At 52.7% G+C, this 23809-nt stretch overlaps 1 protein-coding gene across 1 annotated transcript in view; it reads left to right on the top strand.

The window, feature by feature from the left end:
* ARHGEF17 (Rho guanine nucleotide exchange factor 17) overlaps positions 1-18661 on the top strand; it is a 247429-nt gene extending 228768 nt beyond the window's left edge. The window contains exons 13-22 of the mRNA XM_039485741.1: positions 1064-1257; positions 2302-2552; positions 4119-4365; positions 6108-6194; positions 7053-7120; positions 8863-9011; positions 10517-10691; positions 11757-12014; positions 14283-17921; positions 17955-18661. Coding sequence (XP_039341675.1) covers positions 1064-1257; positions 2302-2552; positions 4119-4365; positions 6108-6194; positions 7053-7120; positions 8863-9011; positions 10517-10691; positions 11757-12014; positions 14283-14473 — 1620 coding nt within the window. The 3' untranslated portion in view covers positions 14474-17921; positions 17955-18661. The remainder of the gene's footprint in view (positions 1-1063; positions 1258-2301; positions 2553-4118; positions 4366-6107; positions 6195-7052; positions 7121-8862; positions 9012-10516; positions 10692-11756; positions 12015-14282; positions 17922-17954) is intronic.
* The last annotated feature ends 5148 nt before the right edge of the window (positions 18662-23809 follow it).

Here is a 23809-nt window from a genome sequence, read left to right as displayed (position 1 = left end):
GTTCGACTTAGCTCGCGTCCTCATGGCACGGGGTCGACTGCCGCCACTCCCCTGTCGACTTTACTTCCGCCTCTCGCCAAGCTGGAGTTCAGCAGTCAACGGGAGAGCAATCGGGGATCGATTCATCGCGTCTACACTACACGCGATAAATCGATCCCTGATAGATCGATGGCTACCCGCCGATCCGGCGGGTAGTGTAGACGTACCCTTAGTCTCTACTATACCTGATCCCTATTTCCCCCACCCTCCCCTCTCCACCTGATGCCTGAGAGCAAGATGCCGCTTGTTGTGGGGACCAGTGCAGCCCCTAGCGCTCTGTGTTGTTTCCAGAGACAAAAGCCAACACCCACTGGCCTTGATCTGCAGTGGCATGTTCCTGTGGGAACTCAAAGGTCACGTCAGGCCCCAGCTTCATGCAGTTCCTGCAGGCAGATGAGAACAGGCCCTTACGTCTCTTACCCAGCCAGAAACCCACACCCCTTCCGTAATACAGGTCACCCCTGCCCTGGTGGGTGGGGTGCGTCGCTGGCTGCAGGTGCAGAGCGGCAGGGACTGTTCTTTCTTCATGGGACCCTAGTGCTGGTCCGACAGCCCTGTCTGCACAGGGCAGATGCAGGACAGCCGACGGCAGGCCACACATGCCCTCGCCACCCTGCCAGCTGTTTTAAAGCCCCTGGTCCTGCCCTGCTGTGCCAGCTGTGACTGCGCTTGCTTTGTGTTGCTTTGTGTTGTGGATGCCTGTCTGCAGGGCTCGGGACTGTCTTCTTCACCTCCTGTCTTAAACCATTGAGTGGTGTTTTAGTGAGCAGTTAAGCCGCTGCCATGTTCCACCCCAGAGGTGGCTGCATGCCAGCGGTGACACCTGTGTATCATTTGGGATGACCAGTACTATTGAAAAGGAAACTGGTTTTATTCAAACCAAGAGACAGAGCACCGCCTCTGTCCTGTGCCCTCCTTCCCCCCTCCGCCCCCCGGCCTGGCTGCTTTGAGACATTCATTGTGAAGGCCTTTCCGTACAATATAAAAATGACCTGAAACTTCCTTGTCTTTTGCCCCCTTCCAGTTCTCTTGTGCTTCTCCCAGTCACAGCAGCCCCGAGAACACCTACGAGGTGTGGGTGTGTAACAGCGACGGCTACGTGGGGCAGGTCTGCCTCCTCAGCATCAAGAAGGAGCCCACGGTGGAGGCCTGCATAGCTGTGTGCTCGGCCAGGATCCTCTGCATCGCCGCCGTGCCGGGGCTCAAGAGGAGCTTCAGGTACGAGATGCCAGCGCATCCGGGGCTGGAAGGAAACAGGGACTGATGCGGGGATGGACGCGGGGCCCCAGCACCGCAGGAGCAGGCTGAGCGCTGGGTGTCTGCCCGGGAGGCGAAGGGGTCCAGGCCAGGCAATGGTCAGGGACACCACTGAGGAGGTTCCTAGGGTAGCTGTGGGGAGAGGCAGGCTGGCCCAGTGGTCAGGTGCTGGCCTGGGACTCGGGAGAGCAGCTTTCAGGCTCTTCTCTGCCTCAGACTTCTTGTTTTAATGGAAGTTGAATGTCTGTTAAAACCCAGGCCTTAGTCTCTCCAAGCCCTGGATCCCCGGCTGTCCAGTGATACTCACAAGATAAACGCATCCGAGACATGAGGCATTCAGATAGTTCAAGGGTCCCAGAGCCCGGACGTCTCCGCTGCAGCTTTACACCCCTGCAGCCCCGCGAGCCCAGGTCAGCCAGCCCGGGTCGGCCGCGGGTGTAGAGGTCCATAAGATCTCTTCCAGGGGCTGGCAGGACTTGCCTTTCAACCTACAGCACCGTGCTTTACGAACATGCCGCTTGGGAGCTTTTATGGCGATTTGAAACATTTTGAGAGTCCTGGTTGTCTCCTGCCCAAGGCAATAAGGCATCTGGCCTTCTCGGCAGAGGGGGATAGCAGACATCGGTTGTTACTGAAGCGCCAGTGTAGATTTTCTGCAATATGTGGCATATAATAGAAGCATTTGGGATTTAATCCTTACAGCACCCCCTCTTAGGCAGGTGAGCCTTCTTATCCCCATTTTAAAGATGGGTAAACTGAGGCACCGTGGCTTTCCCAATGCACAGGATGAGTCCTTAGCAGAACTAGGACTACAGCCCAGGCCTGCAGGGTCTGATTCCACTAGCCATTCGCTTACGTATCTCATCGGTAGCTTAGCCACTTGTGAGCAATGTAGTCACCCCAGACTGGGTCCCTTCCTGTAGCCATGCCCCATCCTGTATGGCGCAGGGTTTGCCCACGTGAATGTGCTCCTGGTTTTACATCCGTGTGTCACTCTAATAACAGGGAGCGTCCTGAGTCCCTGGTGAGTCCAACCTCTGAGCCGGCTCCCTCGGCGCTGGATGACTCTGGGCCGCAGCCGTGCCTACATATCTCCATCTCCGGCTCCTCAATAGAGCTCTCCGAGCCCATGGACAGCGCCAACAGGGAGCTGATGCCTTTTGACAGCGATGATACAGACGATGAGTCCTCTCCAAGCCCGTCAGGCACACTCCAGAGCCAGGCCAGCCACTCCACCATCTCCTCCAGCTTTGGAAGTGAGTCATCAACTCTTAGGCCAGTAATGACTGAGCCCTGCTATTATGGGGGAGCTGGTAGTGACGCTAACACTTTCCATTATAAAGGATTCTTGACACCTTTTCTTAGAGAAGCTCTCGCACCATCATTAATTGCATCAGGCCTTTGATATTCAGCAAGGGAAAAGCCCTCAGACTAGAGGGGTGCCTTTTCTTTGTCCCACGAAAATCCATTCAGCTTTGACTGAGATATAAACCATCAAATCACCTTTTCCCTTCGCTGGCTTGCGTTTCTCAGGGAAATCTTGTTGCAGTCACAAATAATAGAATTTGTTTTCACTTTTTTCTTTTAAAAACAGACTCTAAGAAATGACATACAAGAAAATGATGTTCAAAGGTTGTTATTAAGGTTGCAAAATCAGGCACTTGCTAGTTCAGAAATGTTAGAATTATTCAGCCACTTTGTGTGTATGCATTAGGATACAGTCTTTAATTAGAAGCAGCAAAGAATCCTGTGGCACCTTATAGACTAACAGGATTCTTTGCTGCTTCTACAGAACCAGACTAACACGGCTACCCCTCTGATACTAGTCTTTAATTAGATGATCAAGTACTATTTTTTTCCATAGGATCCCTGCCTGATTCAGTGCACAGGATGGATGCACAGGGGCAGAATGAGGCTGCACTGGCAACTGTGTATCTGGCATTTTCCTAACTTTTAAGTGCTTGACTTTGCAACCTAAACAATGTTCTTTGTATGTTGTTTTTAATACGTAATAAATATCCATGTCTTCAGTGCTGTTGTAGCCGTGTTGGCTCCAGAATATGAGAGAGACAAGGTAGGTGAGGTCATATATTTGATTGAACCAGCTTCTGATCCTGGTTTTTGAGCTATACAGAACCAGAGTGTCTTCTCCAGACCTGAGGAAGAGCTCTCTCGAGCTTGAAAGCTTGTCCCTCCCACCCGCAGAATTTGGCCCAATAAAAGGTATTACCTCACCCACCTTGTCTCTCATACAGATACTGGACATATTTTACATGTATATTTAATATATCGCTAATCTTGGTGTCCTGACTGCAGTAAGACCAGGATTTGGATTCTGATTTCCAGTATAAATCCAGAGTAACTTCACTAAGTAAATGGATTTACTCTGAATTTGGGTTGGTGCATTTGAGAACAGAATCTGTCCCCCTCTGCAGAAGGTTTGGGGATTGCTCCTACAGGATGAAAAGTGCCATGGAAATGTCAGATACTAGAAAATTCTGAAAGTCCCAATGTCTTTTGTTATGTAACTTGGCCTGGGCTCCCATCAGAGAGCACCTAACCACTGTGCTATTCAGCTACAGTATGAAATATCCCAGGTCAAACTCTGCCCTCAGCAACACTAGCGTATGCCCACAGTATCGCCATCTGGTGCCTAGACACCGTGGCAATGGGTGCAAGAGAAATTCTTTGAAATAGATGGGGTTAAACTGGAGTCGACTAGATTGAGTTCGGTGGAAATGACTGCGTTAATCCGGAGTCACACTGATCAGAATCTGATCCTAAAACATCCTGGTTTGTTCCTGTCACCTCTCCTTGTCCAGATGAAGAGATCCCTAGCTCCAAAGATGTGGCAGCTGAAACCACCAGCTCGGAGGAGGAGCAAGACCCAGGCTTCCTTCCCATCTCCAGCACCTTCAGCCAGAACAGGAATAGCGAGAGCCCCATGGATGGGCGGGCGATGAGGAGGTCAAGCCGAGGGTCCTTCACGAGGGGCAGCTTGGAGGACCTGCTGAGCATAGATCCTGAGGCGTATCAGAGCTCAATGTGGCTGGGCACAGAGGATGGCTGGTGGGTCAGCTAGGAGCAGGCAGAGTATTGGAAAAGGGGTGGGGGCTGCTTGGCGGATGTCACCTGATCCTGGCGGCCTGCACGCAAACACTGCAGAGCCGACTTCCTTTGGTAGCCTCTGTAATGGACGGCTGCGCTGGAGTGAAGCTGCCAATATGGGTGTTATTGGCAGGGGGACGCTTAGCATGCTGGGAACCGGGGGGACGGCGTGACGAAGCAGGGGATTCAGGTACTGTCTGGGGTAAACCCCGAGAACGGAGGGAGGAGGAGAAAAGAACGGCCGCTCAGTGCTGGTGGAGATGCTGCGCCAAACACTGGCCTGGTGTAAGCAGGTGCAACTGCATTGATTTAATTGGCATTGTACCCGTTGGCACCTGGAGGATCTCATCAAATCCTGGCTCCTTCTGGCTTTAAACTCTGTGACTGTGTGTCCATCCCTCCATGCGCAGCCTCCTCCCCCACCCCACACACACACATTTGTGTGCACACAATCCATGCACACACAAGCCTGAAGAAGCAGAATGGAAATGTCTGAAAACCCTCTCTCCGAAGCATGGCCCCGCACCCAGGGCTGGGGGCTGGCTCACACTTTTGTGTTCATGTCAGTGGCCCAGGGGTTTGTGCTGACACTTTTCCTGGGCCATTTGCAGGCCCTGAGGAGCTGAGATCACAGAAGAGTTGGTTTTCTGAAGGGTCTTCCCCAGCCAGCTGGCGGCTGCATTGCTCATTGTCCTGGCCCATAAACACAAACCCTTCTGCCTGCACACGCCCCTCGTACGTACATAGACACTGCACTGCCCACCCACACCAGCCCCTTCAGCTCCAAACGCTCTGGCGCCTGCCATGTGAATGAAGAGAAACACTGTGTGGGTCCTTGATGTGGCGGCCACTAGAGGGCCACCTAAGTACAGCGCACACACTCCACACATCAGAGGGGGAGCTGGGTTAGTCTGGATCTGTAAAAAGCAACAAAGAGTCCGGTGGCGCCTTATAGACTAACAGGCGTATTGGAGCATGAGCTTTAGTCTATAAGGTGCCACAGGACTCTTTGTCGCTTTTTACACACCACAGTCAACCTGTGGAACTCATTGCCAGGGGATGTTGTGAAGGCCAAAACTATAACAGGGTTCAAAAAAGAACTAGATGAGTTCATGGAGGATCAGTCCATCAGTGGTTATTAGTCAAGATGGTCAGGGGCTCAACTCCATGCTCTGGGTGTCTGTAGCCTTTGGCTGTGTGATGGTGGGACCGGTCAACAGGGGATGGATCACTTGATAATTACCCTGTTCTGTTCATTCCCTCTGTGGCACCTGATCCTGGCTGCTGTTGGAAGACAGGATACTGGGCTGGATGAGCCATTGGTCCAACCCAGTATGGCCGTTCTAATGTTCTAACCCTGTGGGCAAGCCTTGTAACGGGTGGAACTCACACACACACCAGCCAGGGCGTTCCATTGTCACCCAGTGCTGCATGCTCCAGAGAGCTGCGAGCCAGTGCTAGGGAGGCTTGTGAATGACATCATTCCCAGCTGCCCCGTGGGCGAGCTTTGCTGCCCTGGCACTGGTGCCAGTGGAGAAGGGAAGGGAAACTGAGGCTGAGCAAACATACAAAGCATGTTTCCCAGCATTGGGATTTGATGTGACCAGAGCTGCTTCGGGTTTCCCTCTGCCTGTGCGAGATCAGAGAGTCGGTTCCATCAGCCAAGGCAGAGGAATCTCAGCTGCCTCCCTTTTGTCTTCTAGCATCCATGTGTACCAGTCCTCAGACAACATCCGCAACCGGAAGAACAGCATGAAGATGCAGCACTCGGCCTCCGTCATGTGCATCCTGTAAGTGGTACATGGCACGTGGCATCGGCTGCTGCCGGGGCCCTGCCTAGGCCTCTGGGGGTACATCTACACTGCAGTTAGACACCTGCGGCTGGCCCGTGCCAGCTGACTTGGGCTAAGGGGCTCTTTAACTGCAGTGTAGACGTTCACACTTGGGCTGCAGCCCAAGCTCTGGGACTCTGCCACTTTGCAAGGTCCTAGGGCCCAGGCTCCAGCCCAAGCCAGAACATCTACACCACGACTAAACAGCCCCTTAGCCCGAATCAGCTGGCATGGGCCAGCCACGGGTGTCTAATTGGTATGTCCTAGGTGTCCCCATGATCTCGATAGTAACTAATACAGAGCGTAGATGGCCTCGTGGTAAAGGTGCTTGAGGGGACCTGGTGTCAGTGCCTGGTTCTGCCACAGACAGTCATGGCCTCGCTCTGTGCCTCGGTTTCCCCAGCTGCCCGGCAAGGTTAGCACGCCTTCCGTTGTCAGCTTGTCTATTCAGACTGTACGGCCTTTGGGGCAGGGACCTTTTCTTGTGCAGTCCCTGGTACATCAGGGCCTGGATCTGAGTTGAAGCCGATGTGTGGGGAGGGTGGGAGATGGAGCTGCAGATGGCTGCGGGGGGGCGGGGGCTGTACAGGATGCTATGTTTGAAGGAAAAACTAGAGGTTGGGGTTGGGGGTAGTTAAGAGCCCTTGATATGGGGCACTATGGGGAGGGAAGGAGAGACCAAAGTGCCCCAAGGGAACAGCCTTTTGCAGGAGAGACTTGATTCCCTGGGAGCAGCTTCCTTGGAGGGAAGCTGCTGCTGCGCTGTTGCGGTGACGTCTGTCGCAGGCTAACTGCGCCGGCTTCTCTTCTCGGCAGGTACCTGGATAACCAGGTCTTTGTGTCCCTGGCGAACGGAGAACTCATCGTCTACCAGAGAGAGGCAGGTGAGTCTGATGCCCAGCATGAAGCTGGGCCCTGACGTGGGGCCTTCCACGCCGCTGTCCCACAGCGCTTCCCAAGCAGCTGGCTGAGCCTCCCGACTCCCCTGAGCGACGAGGTAGCATTAAGAGCACCCCTGTGCCGATGGGGAGCGGAACAAGAGAGGTTACTGAGCTGAGGGCACACAGTCAGGCAGTGGCAACGTGGTGCATAGAACCCAGGAGTCCTGATTCCCCATCCCCCTCTCCAACCGCTACCATCATGTCCTCTGTGGCTTTAGATTAGCTCCTCAATTTGAGCCAATGTTTTCAGAAGCATCCGCTAATTTGGGGCACCCAGGGGTAATGGGCTCTCTCTGGGCACCCAGAGTTAGCAGGCACTTTTGAAAATGTTGGCCTTCTATGTGTAAAGTGCCAGGCTACCCTTTCACTAACTGATCTGGGTCCGATTCTCCTCTTTCTTAGCCTGGTGTAAATCAGGAGTAACTCCGCTGAAGCTCGTGCAGTTAGACTGGTGTAAGGAAGAGGAGAACCCAGCCTTGTGTGATTACTTCGCCATTTAGTGTGGCCTTGGCAGTGACAGAAGCCCTGGTGTATTTTCACAATGCTCGGGGCTCATGGAATTGGAGATTCCTGGCCAAACTCTGCCCTCACGTAAACCCAGTGCCCACGTCGACCATAACCCAGACCCCCATTGTAGAGCTGGGGTCAGAGCTAACGCGGTTTGGACACCAAGGGTCAGATGCTGCTCCCAGCGATACTGGCGCGAATCGGGAGTGACCGGGCTGCCTGTAGGGGAGTCGTTCCGGAATGACACTGCTATAACTGAGGGCGGGATTCATAGCCTGTAGAATCCACGTCTCAGAGGAATGCCTGGGGATAGTGGGAGGAGAAGTAGACATCCTTGAGGTTGCAGAGCAGGTTTATGGCCGCAGGCTCCTGGCCGCAGGCAACTTGTGTCTCTTGCACTGTAGTGAGGGGGAGTCGCTGGAAGGCTGAGATGCAGCCAGGGGGAGGTGGGAGTTCTGAACTTGGTGGGCACTAAAAGTGCCTGGCCAGCTGACTTGGCTGCAGAGTGGCTGTGGCGGTTAGCCCGGGTAGCCTTAGTCTGAAGGGCCTTTCCTTGGCTCTGCCACAGGCTTCCTATGTGACCTGGGGCAAGTCACTTAACCTCTCTGCCTCCGTTCCCCCATGCAATGGGGTAAATGGCATGGACTTGCCTCACGGCATGGCTCCAAAGCCTCATCAGGGCTCTGAGCTCTTCCTCTGGAAGCCACAACAGAGATGTGCATTGTTACTGTCATCACCGTCCTTAACCCCCTCTCTGCCAGCTGGTGGCGGTTTGCATGGCCCAGAACATTGCACACGCTCTAGCCCAGCGGGTAGTGCACTAACCTAGACCTTGGAAGACCTGGGCTCAAGTTCCTGCTCTGCCACAGACTTTTGTGGGGCATTGGGCAAATCACCGAAACTCTCCGCGCCTCGGTTTCTCACCTGTACGATGGGGATAACAGCACAGCCCTGCCTCCCAGGGGTGCTGTGAGGAGCTCAGATGCTGTGGTCATGGAGGCCATACAGGTGTCTCAGCTGGGCAGTAGGCAGCTAGAGGGCATTCAAAGCATCACCCACATGTCATGCCTGGTTTCACAGGATGTGTGTCCACCGGCCCACATGGCTGCTGTGCTGTGGGGACCCATGGGGGGCAGCTAAGGAGAACCCAACTCTTGATTTCTTCTTTCTCTGTACAGGACATTTCTGGGACCCTCAGAACTCCAAGTCCCTGTCCCTGGGCTCCCCGGGCAGCCCTGTCACTAAGATGGTGTCGGTGGCTGGCAAGCTGTGGTGTGGGTGTCAGAACCGAGTCGTTATCCTCAACACGGCCACACTGCTGCAGGAGGTACCCGCTCACTTTCCCTAGCCCCAGGAGGGCTCAAACAAACATGGGGGCACGGGAGGCTGGTCATGAGCTTTGGGGCCCAATCTGAGGCCTAAGGGAGTCTGTGGAAAGACTCCTCTTGATTTCCGTGAGCTTTGGATCGGCCCTTCAGTGCAGGGCGCACACAGCACAGAGCCGGGATCTCTGATCAGGAGAGCCACCTCCAGCCCCTCGCAGCGAGATGCGTTTAGCCACCAGGGTCCCCCCTCGGTTCATTCCTACATCACTTTCCAAAAGGCCGTGTTCTGCCCTGGGACAGTCCATGGCCAAGCCCCATTGTCTGGGCCCCTAGCAGTGACCGATCCCACTGGGTCTGCGTCATGCTTTCCATCTGTAAAGCGTGGCAGCCTCAGACATGCCGAGCTTGTGTAGGATCAGGGTCCCCCTGTGAGCAGCAGAGCTCCACGTATAGGTGACCATGGGGGAGATGCTGTAGGAACGCACAGGGGCAGCAGCCTCCTACCAGCCGCCACTGAGGTGAGTGCTGTGTAGAAGAGATTAGAGGTGGAGCAAGCAGACAAGGAAGGGTGGCCTTGTGGTTAAAGCAGGTGGCAGGGGAGCTGGGTTCTGTTCTTGGCACCGTCTCTGGATCACGTCACAACCCTCCAGGTTTTTGAATTTCTTCTGCCTTTGAGTGCCCGCTGTGAGACGCCTAGAGCCCGAATATCCGAGGGGCCAGCACCTATTGGCTTCCACAAGAGGGCGCTCGGCACCTCTGAAAACCATCCCCAAAGTGTCTCCGGGCAGGCACCCAAAATGAAGTTATTCAAAACCGGAGTCTAATTTTCACAGTGCTGTCCTGACCCTCTCTCCCCCCAGCTGGGACAAAGCTGCTTACCTCCCTCCCTGAGGAGTCTGTGCAGCGCCTGCCATCTTGTATGGAAAAGGCTACAGAAATGCAGCGTATTCGTATATTCCTCTTCGTGCATCCTGAACAATGGCCCTCTTATATTTAGCTTGGCTCGGGGTGGGGGGGGGTGCTGATGGAATGGCTCGGGGGGTGTTGTGCTGATGGAATGGCTCGAGTGTCTTACTGAGAGACGTGAAAGGCAGCATGGTCCCATGGCCGGGAGACTGGCCTGGGCGTGAGGAGACCTGGGTGCTAATCCCAGCTCTGCTACAGATCACTCCCTCTCCCTGTGCCTCGGTTTCCCCATTGGCCTCATCTATTTAGATTGCAGAGTGAAAGCTCCTTGCTCTGTGTCTGTACAGCACCTCGCCCAATGGGGCCTTGATCTCAGTGGGGCCCTCCGGGTGCTACCGCACTGCAAATAATAATAAGGGAGAAGTGCCAGGGGAACAATCCACGAGGAGGAGAAGTCACTTCCTCACCAGCAAGTCCAGATCCCTAAAGCACAGGGCTGCACGGCACAGAACCAGAGTGGCCCGTTGGCTCTGCTGCCAGTGCGGAGGGTCCCATCCTTTGGCAGCAATACGATGGACGCACTTCTCCTCTCCATCCCCAGCACATGTTCCATATCGGGCAGGACAGCAACCGCAGCGTGACCTGCATGGTGAGCTGCAGCCCAGGTATCTGGATCGCGCTCCAGAGCAGTGCCCAGGTGAGGCTGTACCACGCCACAAGCTACGAGCAGCTGGCGGAAGTCGATATCACGCCCCTGGTCCACAAAATGTTAGCAGGTACCGGCATTGCCTTCGAACGGTTTGTCTGCGGCACTGAGCTATGAAACCAAGGGAGACCTGCCTCTGCACAGCTGCTGTGCCAGGGCCATAGAGACCGGGTTGTGGGGCTCAGAGAGTTCAGTAGCAGCCCGAGGGGAGGCGTCTGAACAAGGCTCACTTTGGGGTCTGCAGATGCCAGCAGGGTGCGTTTGGGATCCGATCGGTCATCCCTCCGCAGGCCACCCAGGGAGCTGGTGTTTGCTGCCGCTGGCTAGAGTCAGGCTTAGCAAGGGCAGTCACTGGGCCAGCTGCCTCAGCCAGCAGCCATGCTCCTTCCCCCTGGGCGACAGCGCGTGCTGTCCCGGGCCCGGCCAGGCCTGTCTCAAGCAGAGACTGCGCGATGTTCTGAGGGGCGAGCCGTGGGGAGCAAAGGCCACAGGACCATCCTGTTTCTCTTCCCTTTGGACCATAGCAGAACTCGCATGTTGGTTTCCCAGCGAGGACAGGCTGCTGTGTAATCACTGCACCCGCAAACCAGGGCTGCCGGAACAGAGGGAGCCTAGGGTCCGTGGCCCTCCCACTTTTCACCACGGGCCTGGCCCCCTGCCCCTCCTCATCCCCCCTGAGGCCCTGTCTCCTGGCCAGGCTGGAAGCTGGAACCCAGCCCGGGTAAGAGCTGCCCAGGGAGCCTCCCTGGCGTGGCTCTGGCTTCCAACTTGGCCGGGGGGCGGGGCCTCGGGGGGAAGAGGAAAGGCAGAAGCAGGGCCATGGAGGGGATGGGGCCTCGTGCCCCCCCCCCCCGACTTCACCCCTGCCCCAAACACCTGACTCAAAAAGCTAGGAAGACCCAAGATCTGGCACTGCCCATCCCATGCTATCATGTGACAGAGATCATGTGGGGCATGCCCACCTGGCCCAGATGATCCCTGCTCGGTGCCCTGCAGCAAGGTGCATTGCCCATGGGAGACAGATGCTGCAGAGAGCTTGACCGATAACCTCCTTTGGTCACATGTGCAAGGGACCTTTTAGTACTTCAGCTCACCTGTGTTTTAACCCCTCGGCCTCTCCTTGTCCCGCTGGCAGGTTCGGATGCCATTATCCGCCAGCACAAGGCTGCCTGTTTGCGGATCACAGCACTCCTGGTTTGCAAGGACTTGCTCTGGATTGGTACCAGCGCCGGGGTGGTGCTGACGCTCTCCATAACGGCCAATGCCACCTCCTTGAAGATGCCCCTGACGCCGGTGGGTTTGTCCCAGGGGCACACTGGGCACGTGCGCTTCCTCACCTCCATCGAACTGCCCGACAGCTTTGATATCATCTTTCCACTGCCGAGGGATCCAGGTGGGTCCAGCAGGCGGGTTTGTACCCACACTCAGAACCCAGAGATCATCAGGGGCTGAAATTTCCACCCAACAGCTGCCCCCCCCAACCATCGAATCCCAGGGCCAATTTTCCCACTTCAATTGTTTCTTACTCTTGGAGTCGTGCCTTTGGACGAGCCTACTGGAGGGGTAAAAACTTGGGGACAGGGGCAGATACCCAGGATATCAAATCCCACTTAGTCCATCCCCCGTGGGGCCCAAGCAGGATTGTTCCCCTCTAATACCAGATGTGGGCAAAAATAATGTTATAGGAACCATGAAAATGTCCCATGCGATTTTTAGTGGGTCTGTATCTCAGGAACCCCTTGCTCAAATAACTCCAAATTTGGACCACTAACCCCACCCCGGACATCCATAATGCACAGTGATTTTCAAGACAATCTGAGTTGGCATGTGGATTTTAGCACATTTGGGAAAATCATCTTTTAAACAGTAAGCGAGTCTCAACCCTCACTATAGCAGAGCTACTACTCCGCTCTCATTCCCTGGTTCTTTGTCCAGCCTATTTTTCCATCATCCAAGAGACGCAGCTTCACTGCTACTCTTGGGAGACGTCTCTGCGTGCAGCAGGGTGCAGGTGCTGAGTGTGCCCCCTTATGGCATGGCATGGTACTGCAGACACCCAGCCTCAGTTTAACATCTCTGTTTGGAGGGGGAATACCAAAGAAGCCCACCACTGTAGCATTTAACTTCTAAAAGAGGAAATACACAAAAATGAGGAGGCTAGTTAAACGGAAATTCAAAGGAACAGTCACAAAAATGAAATGCCTGCGAGCTGCATGGAAACGTTTAAAAAACACCGTAATAGAGGCTCAAATTAAATGTATACCCCAAATGAAAAAAACATTAAAAGAACCAAAAAATGTCACCATGGCTAAACAACAGAGTGAAAGAGGCGATTACAGGCGAAAAGGCATCCTTTAAAAACTGGAAGTCAAGTCCTCCTGAAGAAAACAGAAAGGAGCCTAAACTCTGGCAAGTCAGGTGTAAAAGGATAATGAGGCAGGCCAGAAAAGAATCGGAAGAGCAGCTAGCAAAAGACACAAAAGCTAACAGCAAAATAAATAAATAAATAATAAATTAAGTCCATCAGAAGTGGGAAGCCTCCCAAGTAGTCAGTGGGCCACTGAAAGATAAGGCTGTTGCAGAGAAGCTCAATGAATTCTTTGCATCGGTCTTCACTGCAGAGGAGGTGAGGGAGATTCCCACACTTGAGCCGTTCTTTTTAGGTGACAGATCTGAGGAATTGTCCCAGACAGAGGTGTCAGTAGAGGAGGTTTTGGAATAAAGCCATACATTAAAGAGTAATCAGCCGCCAGGACCAGATGAAATTCACCCAAGAGTTCTGAAGGAACTCAGATGTGAAATTGCAGAACTACTAACTTGTCACTTAAATCAGCCTCTGTTCCAGATGACTGGAGGATAGCTAATACGACATCGATTTTTTAAAAAGGCTCCAGAGGTGATCTTGGCAGTTACAGGCCAGTAAGCCTAACTTCAGTTCCAGGCAAACTGTTTAAAACTATAGTAAAGATCAGAATTATCAGACACATAGATGAACACAATTTGTTGGGGAAGCGTCAACATGGCTTTTGTAAAGGAAAATCATGCCTCACCAATCGGTTAGAATCCTTTGAGGGGGTCAACAAATGTGTGGACAAGCATGATCCAGTGGGCATAGTGTACCTGGACTTTTTGGGGGGAAGTTCTCCGGCCTGTGTTACGGAGCAGGTCAGACTAGATGGTCAAAACAGTCTCTTCTGGCCTGGGAATCTATGAATAAGCTGCCCCTTCCCTCAGTCTCCCTGGAGGTGAGGCTAGCACAGAGCAGAATTCATGCTGCTCTTGGAAAAGGTGAGCTGGGGACTTCCAGGGTGAGAAGCCCATTCCTTTTGACCAAGGCTTTCCAAAGCGGTTGAGGAAGGGGGCGTGGGATTTGGGATGCCTGGTGTGAAACTCCTTAAGGGTTCTGATTTTCAGCAGCTTGGGTTCTCCGCTTTTCTGAAAAGCAGGTCCTCAGGATGAGCCTGCAAAATCACTCAACCCTTAAAACTCCTGGCCTTTGGTGCTCGGGAGGAGAGTGGGGTGGACCCATGCGTGGCAAGGCTCCTGGGGGTGTTACAGCTCATGTCTGGGGAGGGGACATAGGCTGCCAGGTTTCAAAACCCCTTTGCCACGTTCCGTCAGACAACCGCTGTGATCTCTCTTGGCTTGTTCCGTTTCCCAGGTACCGAGAAGCTGAGCGATGCAGAAAAGAGAGATTTGGCAAGACACAGGTCCTCCAACATGGTCCTCTCCAAGTCTAAGATGCTGGTGATCAGCGGGGGGGATGGCTATGAGGATTTCAGACTCACCAACAGCAGCGAGACAGTGGGGCGAGATGACAGCACAAACCATCTCCTCCTGTGGAGGGTCTGATCCACGGCAGCACGGGACCCCACTGTGGGGAGAGCACCAGCCCCACCCCTGCCTCCTCTTGTTACCAACCGCCCCTGAGCCCGTCTCGTCTCCCATCCCGGATGATTTGCGTGTGCCTGGGGACAAGCTCCTCCCAAACACAGCGTCTGCAGCGTGGTGAGAGGAACACACTCGCCAAACAGAGCCTATGGCGCAGCCTGCGCTTACTCCAGCTGCGGGTGCGGGTGTGAGGACAGGGGCACCTGGATGGACAGATTTATGTGGCACTGCTTGGAAGCATCCAGGCGAAAGAGGAGGGCTTAGTAGAGGAGAGAATCCATTGTTTGGGCGGTCGGCAAGGGACCTTTCTTTTGTGTCTTGTGCTTCGACGTGCCTGGGGTTCCGAAACCAGGCGCTTGGGAGCGGAAGGTCCATGTCTAAGCAAGCGCTGCCCGCTCTCTTGCTCTGTCTCTTGTCCACCCAGCCAGAATCAGCAAACCGTCGCATTCACTTCACCGCCACCTTCACTGGGATCCCCGCACACCATGCTCCCTGCTCCTCCTGTCAGCGGCAGCCGCTCCAGCATCTCCAGGTCTCTAGCTAACCTGCTTACTCATCGCTGTCACCCAAAGAACGCTTGTGGTGGTGGTGTTTGTTTTGCATATATATACAATATCCTTATTTATTTTCTGTGGGCGGGGGGGGGCATTTGATGAGCTTGCATGGATGCGGAGGCAGCATCGTGCCCAGGGAATTGCAGGCAGGGTGCCGACACCCCAGCCTGCCGTCAGTCCCAGCCAATGCTGAGCTGTATATAGCAAGTGTCATACAATGGCAGCAGTATCACATTCACCCACGAGCGCTGATCCCAGAGGGTTACCTGAGTGTCTGGAGGGGAGAGGAGAGGTGGGAGCGTCTTGGCTGAGAGTCAACAGCTCTGATTGCAGAGATGGCACAGAGCTGATCTCCGTTCAGCCAGCAAAGATGGGAGCCGCTGGATGAAATAAAAAATGTGCAATACTTAGCTGGATCCCTGCAAATGGGCAGCGCCACAAGGGGGCACTGTGAGAACCTCCTTTGGCTTTAAGAGCAAAGCAAGTGGGTTATTGTGGCCTATAGCTGGGGCAGAACCAGGAGGGGCATTGTCCAACCGCAATGTCTCTCTTGCATTGTACAGTATTTATGGTTGTTTTTTAACTCGTTATCTTTTTGTCCCCAGCACTTAATTTATGTACTTAGCTTCCAGATCCCAAATCCTGAGTGGGGGTAGGGAGCAAAGAGAATCATAGGGGTTTACTCACCTAGCGAAAGAGTGTGAATCCACTGTCAGCCAGGTTGCACCAAAACTATCCCCAAAGGAAAGTTTTACAGGCAGGTTCGCCCCCAGGGCTGCCTGTGAGGGTTCCTGTGGCCAAAATGGGGCCTCAAGGTGACTAATGAGGGTTGGGTGCCCAACCGGAGACACCTTAAGGACCGTTTTTTCAGAGGGCAGCACTGGGAACTTCAGAAGCACCTGACATGACAAGAATTCATGTGCCATGGACTCTCAATGGGGTTTGTGCTGCTAAGTCACCAGTGTTGCCAGCTCTTACAGATCTCATGATATTTAGTGCTTATGTTAAAGCTCCAGCCTCTGGAGTCATGTTATTTCATAAGACTCTCAGCTTTCTTTTTTTTTTTTAATTACATTTCTGGCCCTCATGGTTGCAAAGAAAAAGTTGGGAACCAGGGCCTGAGTTCACCCCGACGGCTCAGTAAACAGAAGGCAAATCAAAATGAACCCCAGATGAAGGATTTTTTTTAAACACTCTCATAATTTTGAACTCAGTCGGGGGGGGGTTTGAACTCTGGACTAGCGATACTCCAGAACTCTGGCTCTTTTGAAAATCTGCTCCTGGCGGCTCACGCTTTCTGAAAACCACCTTTAACGTGTCTCACGTTGGACTCCAGAAATGGAGGGCCATTGAAATGGGCCCAGAATTGCCCGTCACTTTTGAAAAAGTAGATCTGGATGCCAACTTCTCAACCCATGTTTACTTAGGTTGTCAGCTGTGTGGGGCAGGGACCATCATTCTGTTCTGCGCTGCATAGCACCTACCATATGGGGTCCTGGTCCATGACTGGGCCCTTCCACAGTACAAATAATTACGAACAACAGTTAGACACCTAAACGTGTGGCCTGAATGTTTTATAAGGGGTTGAGCACTTTCAGCCATGCCCGTGGCTTCCTGATGAGACGTCTCCCCACGTGTTGGGGGCCTCGTTGCGTCTGAAAATCAAGCCACTCATTTAGCTGCCTAAATATGGGTTTAGGCACTTAACTTTAAGCAGCTGCTTTTTAAAAATCTTGGCCTGTCTGCAGACGTCAGTAGGTTTAAAGACCAACCTGATTGGGTTCTCCCAGTTATACAGCAGCTCTGGTGCAATAGCTGAGTGCCTGAACAATGTGCTTAAAAGCTCCGGGCCACACACCTAGCTCCATTGCTCCATTGCAACCGGCGTGGCTACGCCTGCTTACCCTAGCTGTAGTTCTAGCCCTGTTGAGGTATTTGAAAATACTTTATTCTCTAGCATTTTAAATACTTCAACAAAAAACTTAAACAACATTTTGTGTCCCCAGTGAGCTGAACAATATATACAAGTATATTTTAAGTCTTCATGCAAGAGCTTTCTCTTTTGCAATTCCTGTCATCCAGGGCAGCTTTCTTTCATATCTCTCCCTCATCTGCATACTATCTGTTTTCCTGTTTCATCTAAAAACATATAATTTCTCCGTCCTCCCTTTCCTGTTTTGGCTGATTAGCTCCATCAAGTGGGTTGGGATTTTGCACAGAAGCATGGTCATGTTGCTAGGGCACTGGGCTGGCAGTCAGGACACCTGGGTGCCATCCCCATCTCTGCGACTGAGTGACCTTGAGCAAGTCACTTTCCTCTCTGTGCTTCTGCTTCCCCTCCCACCCTTTGTCTGTCTTGCGCATTTAGATGTGAAGCTCTTTGGGGCAGGGACCGTTGGTTACTCTGTGTCTGCACTGCACCGAGGACTGGCCTAGCAATCCGCCGGGGATGCTGCGGGAGGCTGACCTTCCTTTAAGAGAGGCGGGTTTCCTTGTGGATGCGCAATGTGCTGCTCAAAGTGATTTTTCCAAGAGGTTCGTTCACCAATCGCAGGGTCTTCGCCTGCCGACGTCAGTAACTGCCCCTGTCATCGTTTACCCAGGGCGCGGGTCAGGATGGCATTGGCCCAGTGTGTCTGAGCAACGTGTGGGTAAGATACAGCAGCGTCCCCCTGGGGCCATTCTCTTCCTCACGGGGTGATCTCCTAGGCCGCAAGCCAACCTACATCAAAGCCAATGGAAAGATTCTAGTCGGCTTCGGTAGGCAGTGGATCCCACCCCTGGAGAACAGGTGGCAGGGTCAGCATGGCTCTTGATTGACAGCTGGGTGTGTCTCTATCTGAAAGGGGCATAAGGTGCTGAATTTGAGGGTGGAGGGGGGGCATAAGGTGCTGAATTTGAAGGTGGAGAGTTGGTGAGATGCAGAATTTCTTGCACAGGTGGGATAGAGAGTCAGTTCCTCAGCCTGCATAATGGAGAAATTGTCCTGCACCCTGTCCTTACCTGTCAGAAAATAGCGATATGGCACAGCCCTACGTGCAGCTCTCCCAGTTAGCACCATGTTAGGAGCAGCTAATCCCTGAGGCCGCAGAGCACTTAGGGACATGCTGTGGAGTCCGTGGGGCCTAGCCAGATGCTTACGTGCTTGCTGAATCAACCCAGGACAGGGCAGCCTGCAGCAACACAAGTCCCATTCTGAGCACTAGCTGCCATGTGCCAGGCCCACGTGGAACTAGCCCAGTATCCTGTCTTCCGACAGTGGCCAATGCCGGGTGAACAGAACAGGGCGATGACTGAGTGATCCATCCCCTGGCATCCACTCCCAGCATCTGGCAGTCAGAGGCTAGGGACACCCAGAGCAGGGGGTTGTGTCCCTGACCATCCTGGCTAATGGCCACTGATGGACCTATCTTCCATAAACTGATCTAATTCTTTTTTTAACCTGGTTGTACTTTTGTTCTTCACAACATCCCTCAGCAATGAGTTCCACAGGTTGACTGTGTTATGTGAAGAAGTACCGCCTTGAGTTTGTTTAAAACCTGCTGCCTATTAATTTCATCGGGTGACCCCTAGTTCTTGTGTTATGTGAAGGGGTAAATAACACTTCCCTATTCACTTTATCCACACCCGTCATGATTTTATAGACCTCTAGCATATCCCCCTTAGTCGTCTCTTTTCCAAGATGAACAGTCCCAGTCTTTTTAATCTCTCCTCATACGGAAGCTGTTCCATACCCCTAATCATTTTGGTTGTTCTTCTCTGTCTTTTTTCCAGTTCTAATGTATCTTTTTTGTGATGGAGCCGCAAGAACTGCTGCAGTATTCAAGGTGGGGGTGTACCATGGATTTATATAGTGGCATTACGATCTTTCCTCTTATTATCTAGCCCTTTGCTAATGATTCCTATCATGCTGTTTGCTTTTCTGACGGCCACTGCACACGGATGTTTTCAGAGACGTATCCGCAACGACTCCAAGATCTTTCTTGAGTGGTAACCGCTCATTTGGACCCCAGCATTTTCTATGTATAGTTGGGATTATGTTTTCCAGTGTCCATTACTTTGCTTTTATTTTGTTGCCCAGTCGCCCAGTTTTGTAAGATCACTTTGTAGCTCTTCGCAGGCTGCCTGGGACTTAACTATCTTGAGCAGTTTTGTATCATCTGCAAATTTTGCCACCTCACTGTTCACCCCTTTTTCCATGGTATTTATGACTATGTTGAACGGCATTGGTCCCAATACAGATCCTGGGGGGACCCTGCTATTTATCTCACTCCACTGTGAAAACTGACCATTTATTCCTATCCTTTGTTTCTTGGTCACACCCAATCTTGGAGGTCTCCAAGGAGCGAACTTCCACAGGAAATCCAGTGTGGGACCATAACTGCTCCTTGGCCATGGAAGGAGGATGATCATTCCTGTCATCTCCACCGTGCTTAAAGGGAGCTTGCTTTGTCCCCTGGTAATTCATACCAGCCCTTATGTACAGTGAACACTCTTGAATATTCTGTGCCTTCTGTCTGTGCTTTGGAGGAAATCAGAGTCACTTTGGCTGCAGCGTCTTGGCACCAACATGGCCCCAGATTCCAGATCCCTATTCAGTGTTCACCACTTAGGAGCAATGCACCCCCAGTAATAACTCTAACACAATGACTTCTCCTTTTGAAAGCCCCGTCACCGCCGTCTCAATCCACGTGACTGGCAGGCTGCAAGAGATCATGCATCGGCCTGTCTGTTTTCTCTCTGGTGGGGTCATCATGATCTTGAAATGCTAGGCCACATTAGTCACATTTCAGCTGAACATTAGAAGGAAACAGACCGGGGTCTCGGACGCGGTGAGGATTCGGTTGGAAGGAAATTGGTTGGCATGACAGGAGTTTGGATGCTCAGTAGGGCTTGGACGTAACAAACTTGACTGGGAGATGAAAGAGGGAACAATCTCATAGTCACCTTCTCGTTGAAGCCTTCGCAATCTCCCAGATGCTCCGAGCAGACTCTTCCAGGAATGAGGGGTGAATCCTGCTCGCTTGATCCATGCAAAATCCCTGTTGGGTGTTTCACAGAAGGTGAGGTGGGCTTGGCCTTGAGATGCAGTGACCTGGATGCTCCCCTTAAAGACAACTAGGTCCTCAGTGATGAATGGGTTTTGCTGAACTACTCTTAGGGGTGAGCTGCAGAGCTTTAATAGCCAATGGGCCTGTTAGACCAGCTGCTGAGACTCAGTGCAGTCTTAAAACAAGCAGGTAGATCTTAAAACCAGTATGAAAATCCCTCCCTCTTCAGCTGTGTGTAGAGGGTCTTTAGAGTCTGTCCATTGACATCAATGGACTTTGGCTCAGTCTCCTGGGAGGAGCTGAGTACCCTTCGCCCCCATGGAAATAAATAGGCCCTGTTCAGGATCAGGCCCCAAGTTCAGCGTTCCAGGTTTGCCCCAGGATGGTTGCCAGAGTCACGCGCCAGGTACCGCCATCCCTCCCTCTGGTTAAGGTATTTGTGGTGAGATTGATGGCTGCAGGGAAGTACAGAAGCTTGAGCCCAGGATAGAGCACGTGAGCGAAGGGAGGGGCCGGTTGAAATGAGCTGATTGAAATGTTTTTTGGGGAGGTCAGAGGGATTGGGACATTTGGGGCAATGTTCCCCCTCTTTTCAGCCAGCTCTGTCTTCAAATAAATTCTTAGATTTCAAGGCCAAAGGGGTCCGTGGGGGTCAGAGTCTGCGTCCTGCACAGCACACGATTGTTCCCCAGTGTGAAACGCTGTAGGAATTGTTCGGTCTGAAGTCTAGTGTCCTGCTGCTGCTATCTGATGGATCTCAAACAGTTAAATGAATGTATGTGCCGTACATGTTTTGCAGCCCACCTTCAGCTTCAGCTAAGCCTAGAAAAGTGTCTGATGATCCTAACGGCAGGATTCATTCTGCCGGCTAGAGGTGAACTTACAAGCAAAACCAAAGGCATGTTAGGTCACTCCTGCCTGCTCCTTGGTGACCAACGACGGTGTCCAGAACTGTGTCGGAAAAAGGTTCAGGGAGGCATTTCTCCTGGTTCTTTTCCATTTGACATCTCAGCTTCTCCCAGCCCTCCCTTTGCTGGAGGACCTTGGCATGGTCTTTGGCAGGCCGGAGTGGCGATGTCACGCAGTGCTGCGGGGCTCCCTTCCTGCTACTGAGAGGATGCTGTTCCTTAGATCTGTCCCAAAATCACTTCTCCTCCCCTCCCCCCCCAGCTCAGTTGCAGGCCCAGAGACCTGCCTCAAAGAGTGTAAAATCCATGAGTGACCGTGAGGCTTTCCCGAGGTGATGTGGGCCGTGTTAATACCGATCTGCGACTCAGATCACATCATCCTGTTCAAGACGCCGTAAATATTTTCTTTGCATTTCACCCTTAAAGCAAAGCCCATCCCATTTGTAAACACTAGGGGGCGCCATTTGGACACATTGGTGCAGAGCACTGCCGTTCCCGGCTTCCAGAGAGGTAGAAGAGGATGCACAAAGCAACTCCATCAACGTCAGAGAGTGAGGCCGGCTCCCTGCACAGTCTAGAGATGCAATGGTGGCAGAGTTGCATGTGACACATCAAAGGGCCAATCCCTACTACCCAGGGGTGCTGGAACAGGGGGGTGGCACTCGTCCCCCTCCCCCGACTTGAAGTGGTTTCCATCATATTCAGGGTTTGCAGTTTTGTTCATTGGCTCTCAGCGTCCCCACTATAAAAATGGTCCCAACCTCACTGCCGCTACCACCCACATGCCAGGCGGGTGAGGTTGGCTCCTCCAGCTAAGACCTGGGTCTTTCTTTTGAGGTGGGCGCTGCTGCTACTCCACAGAGAACTAAGGGACTGGCATTTCCAGCACCAAAGGAGAGGACAGGACAGGCGCGGTCTCCCATGCTCCCTCCCCTCCCTGTTTGACTCTGTTCTCTTGGCTTTATTTCTCTGTTTGGTGAGAGATCCCACTGAGACGTACTGTAAATATTGGTATATATTGCCTCCTCTGTACATAGTGTTCTCAAGTCTTTTATTGTTGATATGAATTTAATGGCATATTTTTATATACTTGTTTAAGTTTCACAGGCACAGCAAGGGGTGCCGACCACATTTAAGTTATAACTACTACAGTGCATTAAAGACCAGAACAAAACAGAAAGCTTTTACTCCTGAAGTATTACCAGTCCCATGAGGTGTTACGACGATCACATTATTCCTGGGTTTGTTTGTTTTTTATTTTGTCACTGTGGGTTCTTTGTCATTAAAGGTCACTGATGTCAGAGCCCAAATCTGTGTGCGTTCTTTTCCTTCGCCCTGTTGCGGCAGTTTGTAACTGATAGCGGGCTTTGAATCAATGTCCTTCAGCTCTAAAAGCAGGAAACACTATTGCTCAAACTAAGGGTACGTCCAGACTACCCGACGGATCAGCGGGTAGCGATTGATTTATCGGGGATCGATATATTGTGTCTCGTCTAGACGTGATATATTGATCCCCGAACGCGCTCCCATCGACGCCGGAACTCCACCAGGGCGAGCGGCGGTAGCAGAGTCGACGGGGGGAGCCGCGGCCATTGATCCCGCGCCGTGAGGATGGGAGGTAAGTCGAAATAAGATACGTCGATTTCAGCTACGCTAGTCCCGTAGCTGAAGTTACGTATCTTAAATCGACACCCCCCCAGTGTAGACCAGCCCTAAAGGTCTAACCTGGCAAGCCGCTATCTGCAGCAGGCTCATAAGTCTGCTTTTTAGAGCAGTCACTAGTGAGGGACAAAGACCTCCACTCTCCTAGTGTGGGTTGCAGCTATCTTAGGGCATCCAGCACTGCAGCATCTAAGCAGTGAACAGGAAATGGGGCCGCCTTCTGTCATAAATGTTGAGTTTTCATTGAAATATTTGGATTTTGAAATGTCAGCATAGTGCCTCATGGGAGTTGTAGTTCAGAAGCCTCTTGCCCCCATTTTCCTTTATAGGCTGTGTTCCCTGATTGGACCGCTGGGACCCCGCACCCTGAAACCCTTCCTGTAGCCCAACCCCCTGCTCTAGCACATCTCCCATGATACACCATAGTCTCCCCTCTTAGTGAGAGGAGGGCAGGCATCCTGGGTTGCATGGCTGTGCTGCATCATGGGAATTGTAGTCCAGCTGGGGAACCTGGCTCATGGAGGAGAATGGGAGAGTGAGGTGGCATTTCAGACTCAAATGCTTCTGTTTTCAGACATTCTGTTTTGTCCAAAATCCGAATTGTCCATGGAAAGCTGACACTTTCCACGAAAGTTGAAAACCCAACTTTTTGTCAAAAACCACGTGGATAGAAAATGTTCAGCCCCACTGAACAGGCCATTCAGCTCCTCAAGCCGGGGAATAAAAGCGCTGGGAGCAGGGCTGGTTGGGGGGTCTCTGGCTGAGGATTTGGGTTGCCAAGTGTCTGGTTTCACCCCAGTGAAAAGGACCCTGGTGGCTCCGGTCAGCACTGATGACAAGGCTGTTAAAAGTGCGTTCGGCTGCGCAGGAGGGACCGCGACCAATGGGAGCTGTGGGGGCAGTGCCTGTGGGTGCGAGGGCAGCGTGTGGAGCATCCCTGGCCTCCCATGTGCCTAGGGGCTGCAGGCACCTGGCAGCCACTTCCTGGAAGCTGCGGTAACCGCGGCCGGGACCCCGCACCCCGAAACCCCTCCCGTAGCCCAACCCCCTGCCCTAGCACAGAATCCCCACCCACAACCAAACTCCCTCCTGGAGCCCTCACCCCCCACAACCCCATGCCCC

Source organism: Mauremys reevesii, linkage group 1 (genome assembly GCF_016161935.1).
Source record: "Mauremys reevesii isolate NIE-2019 linkage group 1, ASM1616193v1, whole genome shotgun sequence".
NCBI lineage: Eukaryota > Metazoa > Chordata > Testudines > Geoemydidae > Mauremys > Mauremys reevesii.
This window is presented reverse-complemented; position numbering and strand designations above follow the sequence as displayed.